The sequence below is a fragment of the Gossypium hirsutum genome, chromosome D05 (genome assembly GCF_007990345.1).
Source record: "Gossypium hirsutum isolate 1008001.06 chromosome D05, Gossypium_hirsutum_v2.1, whole genome shotgun sequence".
NCBI lineage: Eukaryota > Viridiplantae > Streptophyta > Magnoliopsida > Malvales > Malvaceae > Gossypium > Gossypium hirsutum.
In genome coordinates, this window is record NC_053441.1 from 3,544,486 (window position 1) to 3,563,107 (window position 18,622).

The 18,622-nt window shown below is 35.2% G+C and overlaps 4 protein-coding genes across 5 annotated transcripts; 2 read left to right on the forward strand and 2 right to left on the reverse strand.

Annotated features, from left to right (window-relative positions):
• Window positions 1–22: 22 nt before the first annotated feature.
• On the reverse strand, window positions 23–2,991 carry LOC107907010 (UDP-sulfoquinovose synthase, chloroplastic). 2 transcript variants are annotated; one of them, XM_016834198.2, is made up of 3 exons: window positions 2,733–2,991; window positions 1,168–2,256; window positions 23–797 (listed from the first exon to the last, which is right to left on the reverse strand). In XM_016834198.2, exons 2-3 carry the CDS (start codon window positions 2,212–2,214, stop codon window positions 393–395), a joined length of 1,452 nt encoding a protein of 483 aa, XP_016689687.1. In that variant the 5' UTR covers window positions 2,215–2,256; window positions 2,733–2,991; the 3' UTR covers window positions 23–392. The 2 variants fall into 2 exon arrangements, with proteins under 2 accessions (XP_016689687.1, XP_040949089.1); XM_041093155.1 differs by having other exon boundaries at window positions 1,168–2,517; window positions 2,733–2,931.
• Window positions 2,992–3,650: 659 nt separating this feature from the next.
• Window positions 3,651–5,669, forward strand: LOC107907009 (acyl-lipid (9-3)-desaturase). The gene has a single exon (XM_016834197.2). It carries the CDS (start codon window positions 4,029–4,031, stop codon window positions 5,370–5,372), a length of 1,344 nt encoding a protein of 447 aa, XP_016689686.2. The 5' UTR covers window positions 3,651–4,028; the 3' UTR covers window positions 5,373–5,669.
• A 1,260-nt stretch (window positions 5,670–6,929) lies between these two features.
• On the reverse strand, window positions 6,930–8,237 carry LOC107907008 (NDR1/HIN1-like protein 13). Its single transcript, XM_016834195.2, has one exon. It carries the CDS (start codon window positions 8,055–8,057, stop codon window positions 7,233–7,235), a length of 825 nt encoding a protein of 274 aa, XP_016689684.1. The 5' UTR covers window positions 8,058–8,237; the 3' UTR covers window positions 6,930–7,232.
• Window positions 8,238–13,485: 5,248 nt separating this feature from the next.
• On the forward strand, window positions 13,486–15,481 carry LOC107907007 (zinc transporter 4, chloroplastic-like). The gene is made up of 4 exons (NM_001326985.1): window positions 13,486–13,515; window positions 13,608–13,665; window positions 13,992–14,731; window positions 14,823–15,481. Exons 1-4 carry the CDS (start codon window positions 13,501–13,503, stop codon window positions 15,276–15,278), a joined length of 1,269 nt encoding a protein of 422 aa, NP_001313914.1. The 5' UTR covers window positions 13,486–13,500; the 3' UTR covers window positions 15,279–15,481.
• Window positions 15,482–18,622: the final 3,141 nt, after the last annotated feature.

Consider the following 18,622-nt stretch of genomic DNA (forward strand, 5'->3'; position numbering starts at 1 on the left):
TGATATCAAGAAGAACAGAATATAATAAACGCAGCCATTGCTGATGGCCTCAGTTCATGTATTACCAAAGAACAAACAAGGAGCAAGACATTACCGTCGCTTCAAATTATTACTACTGAACACCTGCTTATAGCAAATGCTTATATGTTTCGTACATAATAAGCAAATAAATACAAAACAAGCTCACAAGTAGTTCCTGGACCAAAAAGTCACGACTCAGGAGCTCAAGTAATATTACTCTCTCACGTTCAATTGATTCATAACCGAGTTTTGATTTTGATGGCACATACAGACCATGCTTAACATGAAGAGTAGAGAGGACTGCAGCACCATCTACGAAGCGCAGAAAGATACAACAGGATAAACAAGAAGTTCCTCTCATTGCCAACCACCTAATTAGCTGGTACAGTCTGTGGCGTCACCCCAATTTTTTTCCATGAAATGCTGGGCATAATCTGTTTTGTGTCGATGCGATCCTTGAACTCGATAGCAAAGTTGAGCAATGAGTCGAGAAGAGAGTCTGAGAGGAGATGTGGTTTTAGTCCCAGCTCAATGAGTTTAGTATGCTTTGCATTGTAATAATGTTCCTCTGCCTCAACTCTTGGGTTGGGCACAGATATGGTTTGCACGTCAAGTCCAAGCTTCTGTCCTGCTTTTGTTACAAGGGCAGCCAGTTCATTGACGGAAAACTGCTCGGTGAATTGATTGAACACCCGAAATTCACCAGGCTTTGCTGGATTTGCAATGGCAAGTTCCACGCATTGAACCGTGTCTCTTATGTCAAGGTAACCCCTAGTCTGAATTTATAAATAAAACAAGAGGGAGAGGAAGTTTTATATCAAAGCAGGGAAAACACCACAACTAAATAAGCATATGTCTAATGTGTATGGTAAAACATCTACATGTTAGAATGAAAGGGCCCGAGCTATCTGATAAATGCAGCATTTGTATGTGCCAAATGTATGATGCATTATATAAAGATACAAGATTATCCAAGTAAGTAAACATTAGGTTAATGGAAACCAATTCAGTTAACTGTGGACTGTAATCCTCCCAAATCAGCATCACAGCATAAAGGCATTGCTTAAGTTACTTATCAAAATGAAATAATAAACAAAAAGTGGAAGGCATTGATGCTTTAGTAGAGATTTGAAAGAGGACACTCACCTGGCCTCCTTTCCCATAAACTGTAAGAGGATGACCGACAGCAGCCTGAACACAAAACCGATTCAATGCTGTTCCAAATACTCCATCATAATCTAACCTGTTATACAGCTGTTCATGCATTGAAGTCTCATCGGTCTTAACCCCATAAACCACTCCTTGATTCAGATCAGTGGCTCTGATCCCCCAAGCCTTGCAAGTGAAGGCTATATTATTTGAATCATGAACCTTACTGAGATGATAAAAGGAGCTAGCTTGCTTTGGATAAGGTAAAGTATCAGTCCTTCCATTGTGACTAATTGTTATATAACCCTCTTCGATATCTATGTTGGGAGTTCCATACTCTCCCATTGTTCCAAGCTTTACAAGATGGCACTCTTCTCTGAATTCCTTCATTGCAAAAAGAACATTAAGCGTTCCAATCACATTATTTTTCTGAGTAAACACAGCTCTTGATCGATCAATCATTGAATATGGAGCAGACCGCTGCTCTCCAAAATGGACAACAGCATCAGGTTCGAACGAGTTGAAGGTTTCAGATAAGAACTCAAAGTCACAAATATCACCAATGTAAAGTTCAATTGTCTTCCCAGTTATAGCTTTCCAACAACGGAGTCGGTTATGGATGGACGAAATGGGTGTTAAGGAGTCAAGACCAAGCTGGTGGTCAAAGAGCCGTCGAACAAGGCTATCCACAATAGCAACCTCGTAACCTTTGTTGGACAGGTGAAGGGCTGTAGCCCAACCACAGTAGCCATCCCCGCCAATAACCATGACTCGCTGAGGCTTTGAAGAATCATTTGGGGACCGATCAGAACCAGACCTGGGATTAGCTGAAACTTCTTTGCTCACAGAGGCAGCAATTGCAAGAACCCCACAACTCCTTCCTGCCCTGTGCCCTTTCGAAATGAGCCTTTTGAAAGGTGACTTGGAAGTCTTAATGGTAAAAGAGTTAGGAAGTACGGTTCGATCCTCACTTAGAGGTTGACCAAAAGGTCTGTAGCTAGAGGAGATCTTTATTGAGCATGAAGTTGACATCAGATGTGCCATTCTTTTACTCTTAGATTTAACCAACAATATGCAAAAATGCACCTGCCAAATACCAATAAGGTCCAAAATTAGTTTTAAAACCAGGAGAAATATATTACCTACAGGCAAAAACGGCAATCAGTCTACTTCAATCCTATACAACTCTCTCTTTTACTTTTCTAGAACAAGTTCCACTTTTTCAGCTTTGTTGGGGGAAAAAGAAATCAATTGTCTAATAAAAAAGTTAAAGAGTTAAAACCGAAACTTCTAGTAACCACCATAGCTATATAAGCTCATACTGAAATCTGGGTTCAACATTATTTCCTACAAAGGGACAAAAAAATCAAGCATTTAATCTACGTAACTGGATCATTCAAGTAAACCCACTCGAAAAAAATCATTAATCTTAAAGACCAAACAGTTTAAAAGTAGTTAGCTTTCCCATTTAAGAATAATCACACATTTCAAAGCATCCAAGAATGAATAATAAACATATAAAAGAACCAATCAAAGACATGGATGAACTGAACAGTTATTACCTTGGGAAAAGCCAAGCTTAGGAATGAAGTTAAGAAGAAGAGACTGTTATAAACTGGAAACCGGACATCCGATGAGAAGAGGGGTCTTGTGCTTCGGGTTTAAGCGACAAAAGAAGGGGCTTTTGGTTCTTTATATTCAAACGAAAAAGGTCTATAGCATATTCTTATCTACACTGAGACTACTGTTTTTGCTTTTCTTTTTGTGTGTGTGCATTTGGGATCCGAAATAACTTAAACGAAGCCCCGTTGAACCATCTTTGGGCTTATGAATCAAAGCCCACTTTTTAAGTAAGAGTGAGCTTTGGATTGGATATGCCATTTTGAAGGTTTAAGGATATTCTCTTTTCATGTTTTGTCTTTTAAGAAAGAAAAAAACCACTTGCCAGCGTAATAATTACAATTTACAACTAGTTTCTCAGTATCTCTTTTTGGTATTACTGTGTAAGCAAATATTTATTCAAACAATCTTAACTTAGCTATCTTGCAAGGGGTGAAAGTGCCTAATAAGTCCTTTATTTTAAGGATTCTATCAAATTAGTCCTATTATTAGGTCAACCAATTTACTCTTTATACTATTTAAAACAATCAAATAAGACTAAATTTCAATAGAGTTGTCATTTAATGTTTAAAAATTATTATTTAATGTTTAACAAAATTAATTTTTTTATAGATAGAATCTTTTGTTTGGACTTGAAATGAAAATGAAATGTCATTTTTTAAACAATAAATATTAACTTGGTTACAATTTAATTATGTTTATTATTAATAAAATAATTAAAATTTTATAATGGAACAACTTAACAAATACATTTACCCTTTGCAAACCTTTACAGTTGCATTGCATGTGTTTTTTTTCCCGATTCCATTAATTGAGTTTTCAATTTTTTCCTTCAAATTAAAAGTCTTCTAATTTCATCCTTATTTTGAGAGTGTTAGTGTGAAGTGTGAACCCAAAGATATTTTAGTTTGTTTGCATCTCTCTTCTCAGCTTTCTATTTTTTAAAGTAAACTGTGGCGCTTCTTCATTTTTGCTTCTTTATCTTCTTCATTTATATATAAGCACCTCCTCGATTTGCTTCTCCATCATTCACACCCGTAAAGGCAAAGGCAAACCAGATAATAATTAAAAAACTACTTTTTTTTAGTGAAAGAAAACACCCAGAAAAAGCCTTTCTTTTTTTTTTCTTTATCAGGCCATAATCATTTCACAAAGACTCCTCCTTTAATATCATAGGAAGGAAGAAAAAAACACTAAAAAGTCAGATCCCCTTCTTTGGTTCCTCGTTTCATTCTCCAATGGCAGAGTCCAAGATGTATATTTCTCAAACAGAGCTTGAAAACCACAAAAAACCAGGAGATCTATGGATCTCTATACAGGGAAAGATCTACAATGTCACTGAATGGAGTCGAGAACACCCTGGAGGAGCACTTCCTTTGCTGAATCTGGCTGGCCAAGATGCCACCGATGCCTTTGTAGCCTATCATCCTGGCTTAGCTTGGCAATATCTTGACAAGTTCTTTACTGGGTATTATCTCAAAGATTACTCTGTCTCCGAGGTATCCAAAGATTTCAGAAAACTTGCTGCTGAGTTTTCAAAAATGGGTCTTTTTGAAAAGAAGGAACACGGGACAGGCATTTTGCTTTGCATTATAGCATTGCTGTTTTCTATCAGTGTTTACGGTGTTTTATGCTCTAACAGCGCTTTGGTGCATCTCCTTTCGGGTGCTTTACTGGGATTCTCATGGATACAGAGTGGGTGGATTGGACATGATTCCGGGCATTACCAAGTTATGTCAAGCAGAAAATTCAACAGGGTTGCTCAGATCCTTACTGGGAATTGCCTTGCAGGGATCAGTATTGGTTGGTGGAAATGGAACCACAATGCTCACCACATTGCTTGTAACAGTCTCGAATTCGATCCAGACCTTCAACACATGCCAATATTCGCGGTATCTTCAAAGCTTTTTAGTTCACTCACATCTTATTTCTACGAAAGGAAGATGAATTTTGATTCCATTGCTAGGTTCTTGGTTAGTTACCAGCACTGGACATTTTATCCTGTAATGTGTTTTGCTAGGATCAATCTATTTGCACAGTCTTTCCTTTTCTTGTTTTCTAAGAGGAAGGTACCAAATAGGGGTCAAGAGATTTTGGGGATTCTTGTTTATTGGACTTGGTTTCCCCTACTAGTTTCTTGTTTGCCTAATTGGGGTGAGAGATTAATGTTTGTGGTTGCCAGTTTTTCTGTAACTGGTATCCAACATGTTCAGTTCTGTTTGAACCATTTCTCTTCTAGTGTTTATGTTGGACCACCTAGTGGAAACAATTGGTTTGAGAAGCAAACTGATGGGACACTTGATATAGTATGTTCATCATGGATGGATTGGTTCCATGGTGGTTTACAGTTCCAGATTGAGCACCATTTGTTTCCAAGGTTGCCAAGGTGCCATCTCAGGAAAGTTTCCCCATTCGTTCAGGAGCTCTGCAAGAAACACAACTTACAGTACGATACCGCTTCGTTTTGGAAGGCTAATGTAATGACGATCGAGACTCTTCGATCAGCAGCCTTGCAGGCGAGGATTCTCAGCAATCCAATTCCAAAGAACTTAGTGTGGGAAGCAGTAAACACTCATGGTTGAGATGGAACTGCATGTGAATGAATCAGCTTATGTTTGTTATGACTGTAGGTCTTAAAAGTTGTGTACTGATTCCAGTAGACTGATATAAAAATTTTCCTCCATTCGTGCTCTCAGGTGCAGTGAGGGCATTAGTTGGATGTAAAATATTGCATTTAATTTAGTGGTTTTGTTTGGATAGTAATATTGTTTTGAGGCTATGGTCCTCTCTCTATGAATGTTTTGAGAATTTGGTATGGATGTAACATTTGCTGGCTTTTTTCAAGTCAATGTGGAATTTGAAGATGTGTTGTTTTTCAAGGCTTTTCTTTGATTGGGTTTCTTCGTACATTTTATCCCTTCAGAATGCTGCTTGTTTTGCTTTTTTACAAGCAGGAATGGCAAGTTGTGCTTTGTATGTTCCCCCAATAAACGGACAGCTCCGTTATGAAGAATTGGACCTTGAAACCAGCCTTGGCAGCCTAGAACAAGGGCATTTTTCTCTTGAGCTGCGAGCCTGGCTGGCTCCTCCACATGTAATAAGCCACAAGGGAAGAAACCAGTGTGTAATGCTTATTGGTTAATAATACAGGACAGATATGAGAGAAGTTCAACAGCCCAAGCTGACATTTTTCAAGGCAGATATTTAGCCCACCTCCAAATGCAAGGTCCAGAAATAAGGCCTAGATTACAAGAAAAAAATCTAACCCAAGCTGACATATCCTATACTATCACGTAAGATGTATTTGTTTCCCATCTCCAATAGTAAAATTTATAGATCTGAAATCTTTTTTTTTTTTAACATACCAATGACCTTGAATCCAAAATAAACATTAATCTCGAGTTTAATTTCTAAATAATTCAGCACTTAATATTTTAAAAAAATCCAAATGGTCCCAATCCATACTTTGGTGGTCAAGTTGGGTGGGAATTGAGCACCAAACTTGTAATGAAAAGTCTGCAAACATTTGATAAATTTCCAATATCATAGTAAGAAAAGATTTATAGTGATTTATAGTGAAATTGAATCTTACAAGGATGAAATTAGAATTAATGATGGGTTATGTTACTCTTTTTATTGGACATTATTCCTTTGAGAGTAAGACAGTGGTTACAGTATGCGGAATTCCCGACGTTGAAAACCATGGTTAAATTGCACCGACAAAACGTTTATGGAAGCTCATGTTGTTTGAAAAGCTTTATCTGCATTTTGAATTCAGATTTCACGGAAAACAAAATTAGAATCCATTGATTTCAGCAACCTTTTTAAGACATTTGAGCTGGATTATTCTATCATTAAAAAGATAATCATCAAATTTGATACCCTGATTCACCAACCAATATCAAAGCCTCCTTTTTTACTTGAAAAAATAATAGCCAAAGCAAAAGTTGAATCCTTTATCATCCGTTACCCTCCTCGATGCCGCTTCACACTTTCATTGTCTTCCTATATTCTCAAAGAGCCAAAAACTATCACTTTATTGTACAATTTCTTTAAACAAAGTTCTCGACAATAGAGCTTGTCAGTTGCTAAAGTAAGATACCAGTAATGGTGGAAATGAAATGAAATTTCCATAATTATTGATAGTAATTCTTTCAAGGTATTATAATGCATTCATGAAATAAATAAAATTGAAAAAACACCAGAGCAGCAAAGCTATATAAAAATCTTTAAACAAAACTAGTTTCACCATCTTCATCTCTCTTTCCTAAATCTAATGACCCTCCATTGATTCTTTGATTTGTTTCATAATTTCCTTTTACAAACACAAAAATAGAAGTTATTTAAAAAAAATCAAAAGCATTGAAAAAAGTAAAAAATGAAAAGAAAAAAAATACATGTAAATAAAAATATTTGGGATTTGAGACTTTGTGATTGAGTTCTTAAAAAGTCCATCTCCAGATCTTGATTCGGAGATCAACCTTACACTTGGCTCCAGAAACATTAGCCAGCGATGGCGATTTACCTTTTGGCAGGACCCCTTTAACCCCATCACACGAAACCCTGATCCCAACTTTCTTGCTCTTCAATCCACCCATTTTCACTGTCACTTTAGTATCCATCTGAACTTTCAACAAGATCCCATTCTTCTTCTTCAAATCCGGTCTCAAATTGTTGACCGTCTCTGCATCTAGATCAATTGATGTCGTTACCACCACCCCTTTGAAAGTTGTCTCGTTTTTGCTGTTACTCACGAAAGCGGGTAATGTCCCGTTGCCTATAAAAACATCACTGTTGCTCGACACGCATGAAACGACGAAAGGGTCGTAAGAGAAGGAAAGGTGGGAGTTGGGGTTTTTGGAGGAAATGGTTAAGTTGAAAAGGGTTGACAGATGGGAGGAAGAGGAATCGGCGGTGGTTGTTAAGTTCAAGCGGTGGATACGGAGGGAAGCAAGGGTAAACGAAGGTCGATTAGGGCGGTAAAGGACGTAAAACACGGAACCAGCTATGGCTACCAAAAGAGAAAGGATGAGAATTATAAGGATAGTCCAGAAACAGCAGCAGCAACAATAGTTCCGCCGTGGACGGTGGCGACGGGGATAGGGTTGTGGACGGTAAGGTGGACGAGAAGTTGGATTATAAAGGTGGGATTTTGACGTGCCACCGTTGGCTGTTGTACCATTCATATTCACTGGAGCTCCGCCGTTGACAGCAGGCGGAACCGCCGTAGCGGCTGGCTTGGCGGAAGGGAAGACTTTCTCCGACATTATGAAAAACGCAGTATGGAAAGCCTTTGGAAGAGAGACAACGAAAGATTAGATTTGTAAAAAGAGGAGAGAGAGTGAATGTGAGGAGAAGAATCGAGGAGAAAAGAAAGATACTCTCCACCCAAAGTGGATGTTTCCACTTCACCAGATTTAGATTTACAACCCAAACATATAACCATACGAATACCAATATATTTAAATTTATATAAATATATAATCTTTTATTCCAATATAAAATTATTAGATCCAGACATCTTACACGTTGATTATGTTTGTTAACTAATTTACAGTAGCTATGTCCAGATAAATTTTAGTAATGAAATTATTATTATGGAAGAAATGATTAATTAAGGAATATTGCTTGGACCACTTAAATCTGGATTTGATTCCTTTGATTTCGTCTTGTTAATTGCGTCTGTTAAGGCAAGAATCAAATGTTGACAAAATGAACTTTTTGTTATTAACTGTAAAAAGATGAACAGTACATTATTTTTAAACCGTGTAAAAAGTTTGTTTGTAAAGTAATTTTTTTTTTTAAAAATGAAATAAATAAATTGGGAGAATGTCCTCCAAAAGCCACCGACAATGTAAGGTTCAAAAATTAATTAGTTGTTAATTAATTTAAAATTCGAGTAATTGCTCCATTAACTGGAGGGTCGTTAAATAATTCGCTAATTCATTTTATAAAATTTAAGAAAGGATTGGGCTGACGCAATTTTGGTTATGATCCAATATTTGATATCGAAATGTATAAATCAATTAGGTTTTGATTCAGAAAATTAGGATGATTGCATTGATGAAATGATGAAATTTGTACTTTCCTGATTGGATTACATCTGTCAACACATTGGATCCTTTATCAAATATAATAATATTTCTATTCTTTAATTTTAATTTTAACTCGACTCTAGTAGACTTGTGTATGAGTTAGGTCAGATTTGGTTTGGGCTGGATTCTATCAAAATTTTAGGCTCGATTGAAAAGTTTGGGTTCTGTTTAGCCTTAAAATGGGTTTAATTTTTTTTTCAAGCTTAACTTGAATAAAAAATGCTAAAACTTGGACTCGGTCAGGCCATATTAATTTTTTAAAATTTTATTTTTATATAAAAATTAAAAATATATAATACACCAAATATTTTGAAAATATTAAAATAAATATTTCCAGACAAATTTTAAAAAAATTAAAAAATAATTATACTTAAATAACATTAAGATAAATACAATTTAATAAGAAAATACTTCTAAAATAATAGTAAAATTAACAATTGAACAAGTGTTGTACAATATTCAACTATTAACAACAAAATAATAGTAATATAATAGTGAAATTGTAACAAAACAATCATAAAAAGTGGGAAAACAACAGCAAAACAACAGAATTTTTATTTATTGCAAATTCAAGCTAGGCCAGAGAATCTTACTCGAGGCTCAATCTATTTTTTAAGTGGATTTTATTTTTTTACCTAATCTCATTTTTTGAGTTTATATTTTTTTTAAACTCTTATTTTTTAGGCGGCCATCTGTCTCCACCAATGGACAATTTTAGACTCTACCTATATTGTTATTTAAAATTAATCTTAAAGGGCAAATTATACTTTTGGAGACAAACAAATCAAAATTAATCTTCTTGATTAAGTAATTTTTGAACGGATTTAAAAACATATAAATAATTATTGAAAGAACAAAAATTAGGGGTATATTTATATAAATTTAATTATTATTACTTCATACTTGCTACTTGAAATAGTTAAATATGCTTTATTATTAACATTATTGTTTTTATTGACATGAATGAATGGAGTAAACTTTGAGTTGGACACAAATGACATTTTATTATTAACGCGTCGAGGCACGGGGAAGGAGCCAATAGGCAATAAGAAAATCCAACTCATCTTTCCTGCTTGACTTTTCTTTCTCCTCTTTCTAAATTTGAGGCATTAATATTGTTGGTTTTCCAGATTTTGAAAGTATATACTCGGTAAGTGTGTATATATATAGTTTGAGTTTAAATTTTATTGTATATGAGTTTGTATTACGTCTGTGTATTGTTTATGATTATACATTCCTAGCTTCTAATTTATGTTAAATAATATTTTGAATTAAATTTTTATGAATAAAAAAAATAGTATAAGGCGAGTTTTATTTCGTTTAGAAATTTAATTCGATTTAACTTCAATTTTAATCAAAATTTCGAATTTAATTTGACTATTGAAATCAAAACTTCTAGATTAAATAATAAAAAAATGATTTCAGTTCAACTAATATTTTAACTTTGTGTTTTTTTTTTTCGAATTTGATAAATCAAAACATTAGTTTGTAATGAGTGCAAAATTATGATTTATAATTAATTTATGAACATCTAGAAAAATTAATAAAAAGCAGAATGTCAAAATTCGAATAAGTTATATTTGGAAGTAGAAGTTAGTCATGCTAATAATGTGCCTTTTAGGCACATGCATATGAAGCATAGGCATGTGAGTAATTAGTAAAACAAGGTAATGGGCATGACCAGTCGATAAATTTGTCCGAATCAACAACCAGTATGCATGTGAAAAAACATAAGTATGTTTGTTATCTAAACACGCTTCTCATCCTATAAATGCATGTGCCACGAAATTCTCTATTCCCATTATCATCACTTTTTTTCCAAACAAAATCAATCATGACCACATCTATTACTAAGTGATGTCAATACAATACTTCTTTTTAAATACGAAATTTGAGGGCAATTTACCAAAAAAAACTCTTTTTTTTAAATTACCGGAATGGGCCCGGTATTTTATTATTTACCGGAATGGGCCTTTTCCGGCAAATCGCGTCCACGTCAGCGCAATGTCAGGGGACGTGCCAGGAAATCGCGTCCACGTCAGCACGCTTTGTTGATGTGGCAACAAATCGCCCCCTCGTGGACGCAATTTGTCCCTGCGCTTGAACAGTGCAATGGTCAAAAAAGACTATAAATACTCCCCCACCCTTTTTTTTCACAAACTAATCATCTCTCAAATTTCCTCTCAATTTCCAGGACCTGTTGTAGCAAAAGCGCGTCCATGAGAACGCGATTTCACAAATTCTTCTCAAATAGCATCCTGTTAAAAGTGATTTTATACTATTTGCTCAGAAACGTCAACTCGAAATTATTTCTTCCAGGACCTACTATAGCAAAAGCGCGTCCACGAGGCTGCGATTTCACAAATTATTATCAAACAACATCTTGCTAGAAGCGATTTTATACTATTTGCTTAGAAACATCAACTCGAAATTATTTTTTCAGGACCTACTGTAGCAAAATTGCATAAACGTGGGCGCGACTTATTTGTTTACCTTTTTCTACAAAACCCTAAAAACCCTAAACCCTAAAATCCAAAAACCTAACGTGAGAAAAACGGGCAAATCGCGTCCCCCATAACGCGCTATGTCAGGAAATCGCGGCCACGTCAGCGTGCTTTCCTGACGTGGCAACAAATTGCCCCCTCGTGGACGCGATTTGTTGCCACGTCAGGAAAGCGCGCTGATGTGGACGCGATTTTCTGGCACGTCCCCTGACATCGCGTTGATGTGGACACGATTTTTCGAAAAATGGCCCATTCCGGTAAATAATAAAATACCAAGCCCATTTCGATAAATTTATAAAAAAAATTAAGCTTTTATTAGTAAATTGGTCGAAATTTGAACCTTCAATTCATTTGTAATTGTATTTCTAAAGGAAATAAAGATGGGATTCTTTTTATGTCACTTTGATTAATTTTGATTTAGTCAATCAATTCAATAATTGATAATAGTTGGTTTTAATTGATTTAATATGTAATATTTAAATGTTGATTGAGTTTTAATTCAATTGATATGAGTGTTATTGTTAATGTAGAAGAACGTGGATTTAAATGCGTTAAAGTACATTATATTATTATTCATAGGTTGAAGAGAGATTATGATTTATTTCAGGTATTGCATAAAAAATTTAATATTTAAATTATTTTAAATATATTTATATTTTTATTATCCCTTGTGAATTTCAAACCATTAAGATTAATGAGTTATTTAAAAATTATTATATTATTATATTAAATACTAGAGTTATATGATATTATAATTTTGTTTACCAATTTCATATATTGAATAAAAAATATTACTTAATAATTCTAAAAATATTTACAAACATATAGGCTTAAGAGTGTAAAAAGCCTTCAAAAAAAAAAGCAATTAAGCCATTGTTTCTTTTTTGCATTCAATTAGGTACTTAAACATTCAAAATGCATTAGAAAGACCCTCAAACTTTGTCAAAAAAAGCAATTAAGCCCCTATTTTTTTCACTCAATTGGATACTTGATCTGCCAAAATGCATCAAAAAGGTTTTTTGACCGTTAACTTTAATAGTTAACCGTTAAAGTTAATTGGCCCTAATTTTTTTCAATTAAAGCCACCACATGAATAACCATGGCATGATATGTGGCAAAAAATGATAAAAAATAAAAATCAATAAAAATTATAAAAATTATTAAATTTTAATAAAATAATATAAAAAATATTTAAATTTTATTAAAAATTAGAAAATATTTTATAAAAATCGTAAAAAATTACAAAATATATAGAAATATAGAAATAAATTATAAAAAATGTAAAGAATTATAAAAGTTATCATACAGGAAAAAATTGGGGATCGTTAACTTTAACTAAAAAAATTTGAAAGTCTCTTTTATATATTTTAACAGTTCAAGTATCAAATTGAGTATAAGAAAAAGTAAATACTTAATTTTTTTTTTGAAAAAATTTGAAGAACTTTTACACATTTAGATAAAAATATATTATATATTTATCTAAACTTTTTTAAATTTGAAGAATAACCCAATCTATTAACAATCCTACTATTTAGTGGGTTGATTTTTCCTTTCTCTGAATGGTTGGGGGGTGGTTTGGGCCGTCCCTTTATGAAAATGAAACTTAAAACAGGAAAGGATCAAAATTTGTCATTCAGGCTATTAAAAAAAACTGATAAAATGGAAGAAGGTAAACATAAATGTCGACATAGTGGAAATGACATGTTATCATAAGGTGGTAACTGGTAACCCTGCAGGCCATGTGTTTGTATGACCCTTACGTTTTCGTCAAACGATGTCGACACTCTCTCCTTTATTCCCCCTTTCATTTCTCTTTCTTCCCTACTCTGTTTTCTGATTCTCATGCATGCCTATGTTGCTCCACATCATATATATACTTCCATTTTAAACCACCACCATCATCCTTCCATCTTTTTTCGTTTGATTGCCCGAGAGACTTTTCACAGTCTTTATTTGTATACATTTACAATCCAAACGTTCTTCATTCGTTTTCTTTACTTTGATTCCTCATTTGCCATTGCGTTTGTGTGCATATTTATTGAGCGAACCACCCTTTATTATTATTATTATTATTATTATTATTATTATTATTATCAAGATTTGCTCTTCCCATGTTCTTCATTGAGGTTAACTTCTTTATTTTTTTTATATTCTTTCTTTGTTTTTCTTTTTATTCCTGATCTTATCGGGTTTTCAATTTTTGTTTTGTTTTTATCAGGATATCTGGCCGCTCTGCTGCATTGATTCCTTCGGATCAAAGGCTAGGTTTTTCTCAGGTAATTTTGAATACCCTTTTCTGGGATTATTGACTGGGAATTGGGGAGCTTTTGCTAATGAATTTTTTTTTTTAAAAAGGCGATATCTTTGATATTTTTTTATATTTGGATTTCGTAATTCTACCTAATTGGACTAGGAAGGTGTCCACTTTCATCAATGTTCAAGAATTGGATGGTAACTAAATCAGTTTTACTGTTGATTGATTAAAAAATTCAAATGTAGAAATGAAAAAGATACTAATACTATTCAAAATGAAGACACATTTATTCAATTAATTTCAAGTTTGTACGTATTGAATACTATTTAATTGGAAAAAGAAAAACAGAGTCCCTTTTGCAGACAATAACAGATTCAATGAGCAATGTAAGCTGCCAGTCGTCGGAGCAAGAGATTTGTCGTGACGAGTCAGCTGCTTTGAAGTTAAAACCCATAGCTATAGCCTCAATCCTCGTCGCTGGGGTAGCCGGCATTGCTATTCCACTCATTGGCAAACACCGTATGTTCCTCCGCACAGATGGAAGCCTTTTTGTTGCCACCAAGGCCTTTGCGGCCGGCGTAATTCTAGCCACTGGCTTCGTCCACATGCTCGCCGATGGTAACGAAGCTCTCACGGATCCTTGCTTGCCCGAACACCCTTGGTCAAAGTTCCCATTTTCAGGCTTCTTTGCTATGATTGCTTCTTTGCTTACTTTGCTTGTGGATTTTGTGGGGACTCAGTATTATGAGAGGAAACAAGGTTTGGGTAGGGGAAGTACAGGAGAGTCAGGCCCAGTCGAGTCGGTAGAGTCGGATTCAGAGTTCGGGACTGTACCGGTCCTGGAAGGAAGGGACTTGCATGCGAAGGTTTTTGGGGCAGAAGAAGGTGGGGGCATGCACATTGTTGGGATGCATGCACATGCTGCACACCATAGGCATAGTCATCCCCATGGGCAAGATGGCTGTGATTGGTTGCTGAGGAGTCGTGGACATGAAGAGGGTCATCAACAGGGGCATAGTCATGGACATGGGCATGACTTTGGAGTTGAGGATGGTGATAATGGAAGGAGGCACGTCGTGGTTTCCCAGGTAATTTGTTTATGCCTTGGTTAAATTGTTGCAGCACTCTCTTTTCAAGAAATGTGTTAATGAAGTGAAGTTTGTTTTTGGATTGTTGCAGATATTGGAGCTTGGAATTGTATCACACTCAGTTATCATCGGGCTATCACTGGGGGTATCCCAGAGTCCATGCACAGTAAGGCCTCTAATTGCAGCATTATCATTTCATCAATTCTTTGAAGGATTTGCACTTGGAGGGTGCATCTCCCAAGCTCAATTCAAGACTCTGTCTGCAGCAATCATGGCATGTTTTTTTGCCATAACAACCCCAGTTGGAATTGTCATTGGAACTGCCATTGCTTCGTCCTACAACCCTTACAGCCCGGCAGGTTTGCTTACGGAAGGCATCTTGGACTCTTTGTCCGCTGGAATTCTAGTTTATATGGCTTTAGTAGATCTAATTGCTGCTGATTTTCTGAGTAAGACGATGAGCTGCAATTTCAGACTTCAACTAGTATCTTACTTGATGCTTTTCCTAGGAGCTGGTTTGATGTCTTCCCTTGCAATCTGGGCCTAATTTTTAGATTAGATTAGACTTATTCATCACTTCAATTTGAGCTATTATAGTTGTTTTTTAAATTTCTTCAAGAAAAGGGAAATGATAGATGGATAATATATAAATTGACACAGGCTCCTCACTATTTTCACCTGTTGTAAAAGATTCAAGTCCAGATTTATAAATATTGGAATCAACGCCCAAAGTGAAGGGTATTGATGGCTCAATGATTAGCTGATGTGCTGTTCAAAGAGTTTGGTTGTAGATAAAACAAGTGTCTATGTAATCTGTCTTCAAATTGCTTTACAGGTAAGGCTAGCGAGCTTGGTTGTAATAACGAATCTTTCCCTTCTCCCCAATCCCTGCATTTGCAACCTCTATAGAAAAAGAAAAAGAGAAACACCTTTGTTGCAAATTCTGCATGAGCAAGACATGACCAAAAGAACATAAAGGTACTCGAGTACTTTAATGAAGGAGCCGAATAGTAAAGGTCTTTCTTGTTGTTTAAGGTTGATTTCATTGGTGCATCAAATCAAGTTATATCAAATCGAACACAGGAAAGAATTCCTGGATTGATGTTTGATTGTGATAAATGGTTAGAATAGGGAGGTCTTTGCAATCCCATGTAACAAAGCATGTCAGGCCCTAAAATTGGTGTATTTGCAATCCAGCTAGCAACTTTCACGATATGGATTGTGGACCTCTCAAAGCCCAACTTATGACAGATAATATCTCTTTTAGCCGTGGTGCTTTTAGTCCTGCAAGGTAGGTTTGCTTCTTAAAGCAACCTCCGAGCTGTTTCTTGAGAAGGCTAAATAGTATAAACACAATATAAGATATTTGATAGCAATAGAATCTTATATGTTTTAATAAAAAAATTAATAGTCTATTATCATATTAGTTGAACTAGTATCCAAAATGTAGTTATTGGGAAATCGTTGTACTTCGCTTGTTAATTGATGTACTATTAAAGATTAAATTAGATAAATTAATTGCTCCTAGCACTCAACTACATATCCCTGCCTAATTAATTATTGATTATTGATTATGATGTAAAGATGTGATTAATATCAATTAGTTTGATCTAATTATTATTAATTCTAAAAAGCCGAGAAAACAAATGGTATGAGAATACTACTCCATAAACTAGAACAGAAAGGCATAAAGTTTTAGACAGGAAGATTTGAGAAGGGCAATCTCGTGAACTTCAAATTTATTATTAAAGTATTAAAGTTGTCTTCCTCGACGCATGCCCCATTCCTTTTAGTTTCCTTCAATTATATTCTTCCTAAAATCTAATCTTCCTTTTTCTTCTATATTGACAAATATTTTTTGTCCCTATTTTCGTCACCTCTTTCATCCTCTGTTTGCCACGTCATCTCTTTTCCACCTACCATCCTACGTGGCATCCAACGCCCCCCCCCTTTTCTCTTATTTATAAGGATTATTACGAGTTTCTGATCTAGTCTCTTCCCAACTCTCAACTCAACATATAATTAAGAAATTCAATTTATGATGATGCTAGGAGGAGGTAAAGAAGACTTGAATTCGCCGGAGATTGGACTTCGCGGCAGCGTCGCGGGGAAGTTGAACGTCTTGTTGACGGACTCCGACGACGGAAGCGAGTTCTCCTATGAGGGTTCTGTCGAAGAAGAGAAACTGGAGGAGATAATGCAAGAGCTTTACAAAGAGATAACATCAACATCACCGCCACCTTCTGTAACTTTTCCGTCGCTGTCATCGTCTTCTTCTTCACTGGCGTTCTCTCCCGTCAGCGACGTTAAGATCAGTGAGAGCTGTGGGGCATCAATGTCTGACTCATCGTCCACGGTGATGGCCGGCATTGCATTCGTGGGACCCACCGGTAAGTTCCCCGACGTAAAAGAAGGGTCACCGGAGAAGGAATTATGGATAGAGGGTATGGAGAGGTGTGGTGAAGAAGAAGGGGAGGTTGGCGATGATCCATGGCTAGCAAGAGTTCTAGGATGGGGTCCATTGGAACTGGAAGAATGGACTTGAAGTGAAAAAAAGCCAAAGATTGGAGATGATGATCTGTTGAGTCTCATCTCATCTCATCCATGGAGATTACCGTCCGTAGTACAGTGAAAGGATAGTGTCGTTTCTTTTAAACCTGAATGTACTTCTCTCTCATGGTAGTTTTGGTATCTCTTTGTTTTGCAGACTAGTCCAGAATCATGATGTACTAAACCACTCACACCTTTTCTTTTGGCATCTTTCCTTTTGTCTTGTTGGGTTTCAAGTTTATCTCAAGTCAGTCCCAAGTAAATGTTAAATCCAAAAGATAAAATGCTTGTTTTGGGTGCTTTTAAGTTATTGAGTTTTGATTTAATCCCATAATGCGTTCCACCACAGCTAAATCATGTGATAATTATTCCTTCCAGAAGCAAAAAAACACTTGAAACCACTTATTGCATCCACATCGGCTGAAAATCATGCATCATCACTTTTTCTATTTTTAATCTCATTCACGTATTTCCACCGTCGACTATATTGCATGATATTCATGTAATAGTGGGGGAACGAAAATATGCTTGCAATGGCAGCAACTAATTAAAGAAATAATGTGTACGAAGTTGGGGATGTGGTAATTGAAATTATTATTGCTGGACCAACGCCCCCAAGAATATATACGGTTGAAATTAAGTAGCTACCCCAATGCGTGGTCCTTTGATCATTTGCTCGGCCCATATAATATATCCAACTAATTTCTACCTAAGGACATGTAACCGCGTCACCCTCATTACTGAAACACTTACCTACTTAAACCCTCAACTCTTGCCCCTTTAATTTTTGGCTTCTTAATATATACTATGGCATGTCCGGATTTGTTGATTATTGCTGTATTAAGGCCTATCTCATGCTTTCTTCTAGACGATGGACTTTGCTGGCTAGCTAGAGGCAACTTACTATCCATAAGTGGTGAATTTAATGAGGTTAGTTTTAGTGCTTATATATAAATATATATCTATATTTTGAAATTTGAAATTTCATTATTAAAATCGTTAAGATAACTCATGCTATTTTTAAAATTTTATGCGGTAAATATATCATATGTGTAATGTTATGTTAATTTGTTATTTTTATATAATACTCACAAAAATACCTCGCCATTCTAGTTAATAGATTTAATGGCTACTACTTAAATTATGACTGGAATTTCAAAATTTAAAAAATATAGTGTTAAAAATGATTAAATATATAGCAAAATTTAACCTAAATAGATTTAACTGGTACTTCAAAATTAAAAAAAAAGTATAGGGCTTAATTCTGCGACTTACATATATAAACTAATAGCAAAAATCTTCTACCTTCTTCTATTATAAACTAGAAGTTGAATAAAACTT

Bases quoted from the DNA above. Each gene is read 5' to 3' on its own strand.
- LOC107907010 (XM_016834198.2), bottom strand. From the start codon at position 2,214: ATGGCACATCTGATGTCAACTTCATGCTCAATAAAGATCTCCTCTAGC. The intron at 798-1,167 runs GTGAGTGTCCTC...TTATAAATTCAG, and splicing joins TTTATGGGAAAGGAGGCCAG to ACTAGGGGTTACCTTGACAT.
- LOC107907009 (XM_016834197.2), top strand. From the start codon at position 4,029: ATGGCAGAGTCCAAGATGTATATTTCTCAAACAGAGCTTGAAAACCAC.
- LOC107907008 (XM_016834195.2), bottom strand. From the start codon at position 8,057: ATGTCGGAGAAAGTCTTCCCTTCCGCCAAGCCAGCCGCTACGGCGGTT.
- LOC107907007 (NM_001326985.1), top strand. The intron at 13,666-13,991 runs GTAATTTTGAAT...AAAGAAAAACAG, and splicing joins AAAGGCTAGGTTTTTCTCAG to AGTCCCTTTTGCAGACAATA. The intron at 14,732-14,822 runs GTAATTTGTTTA...GGATTGTTGCAG, and splicing joins GGCACGTCGTGGTTTCCCAG to ATATTGGAGCTTGGAATTGT.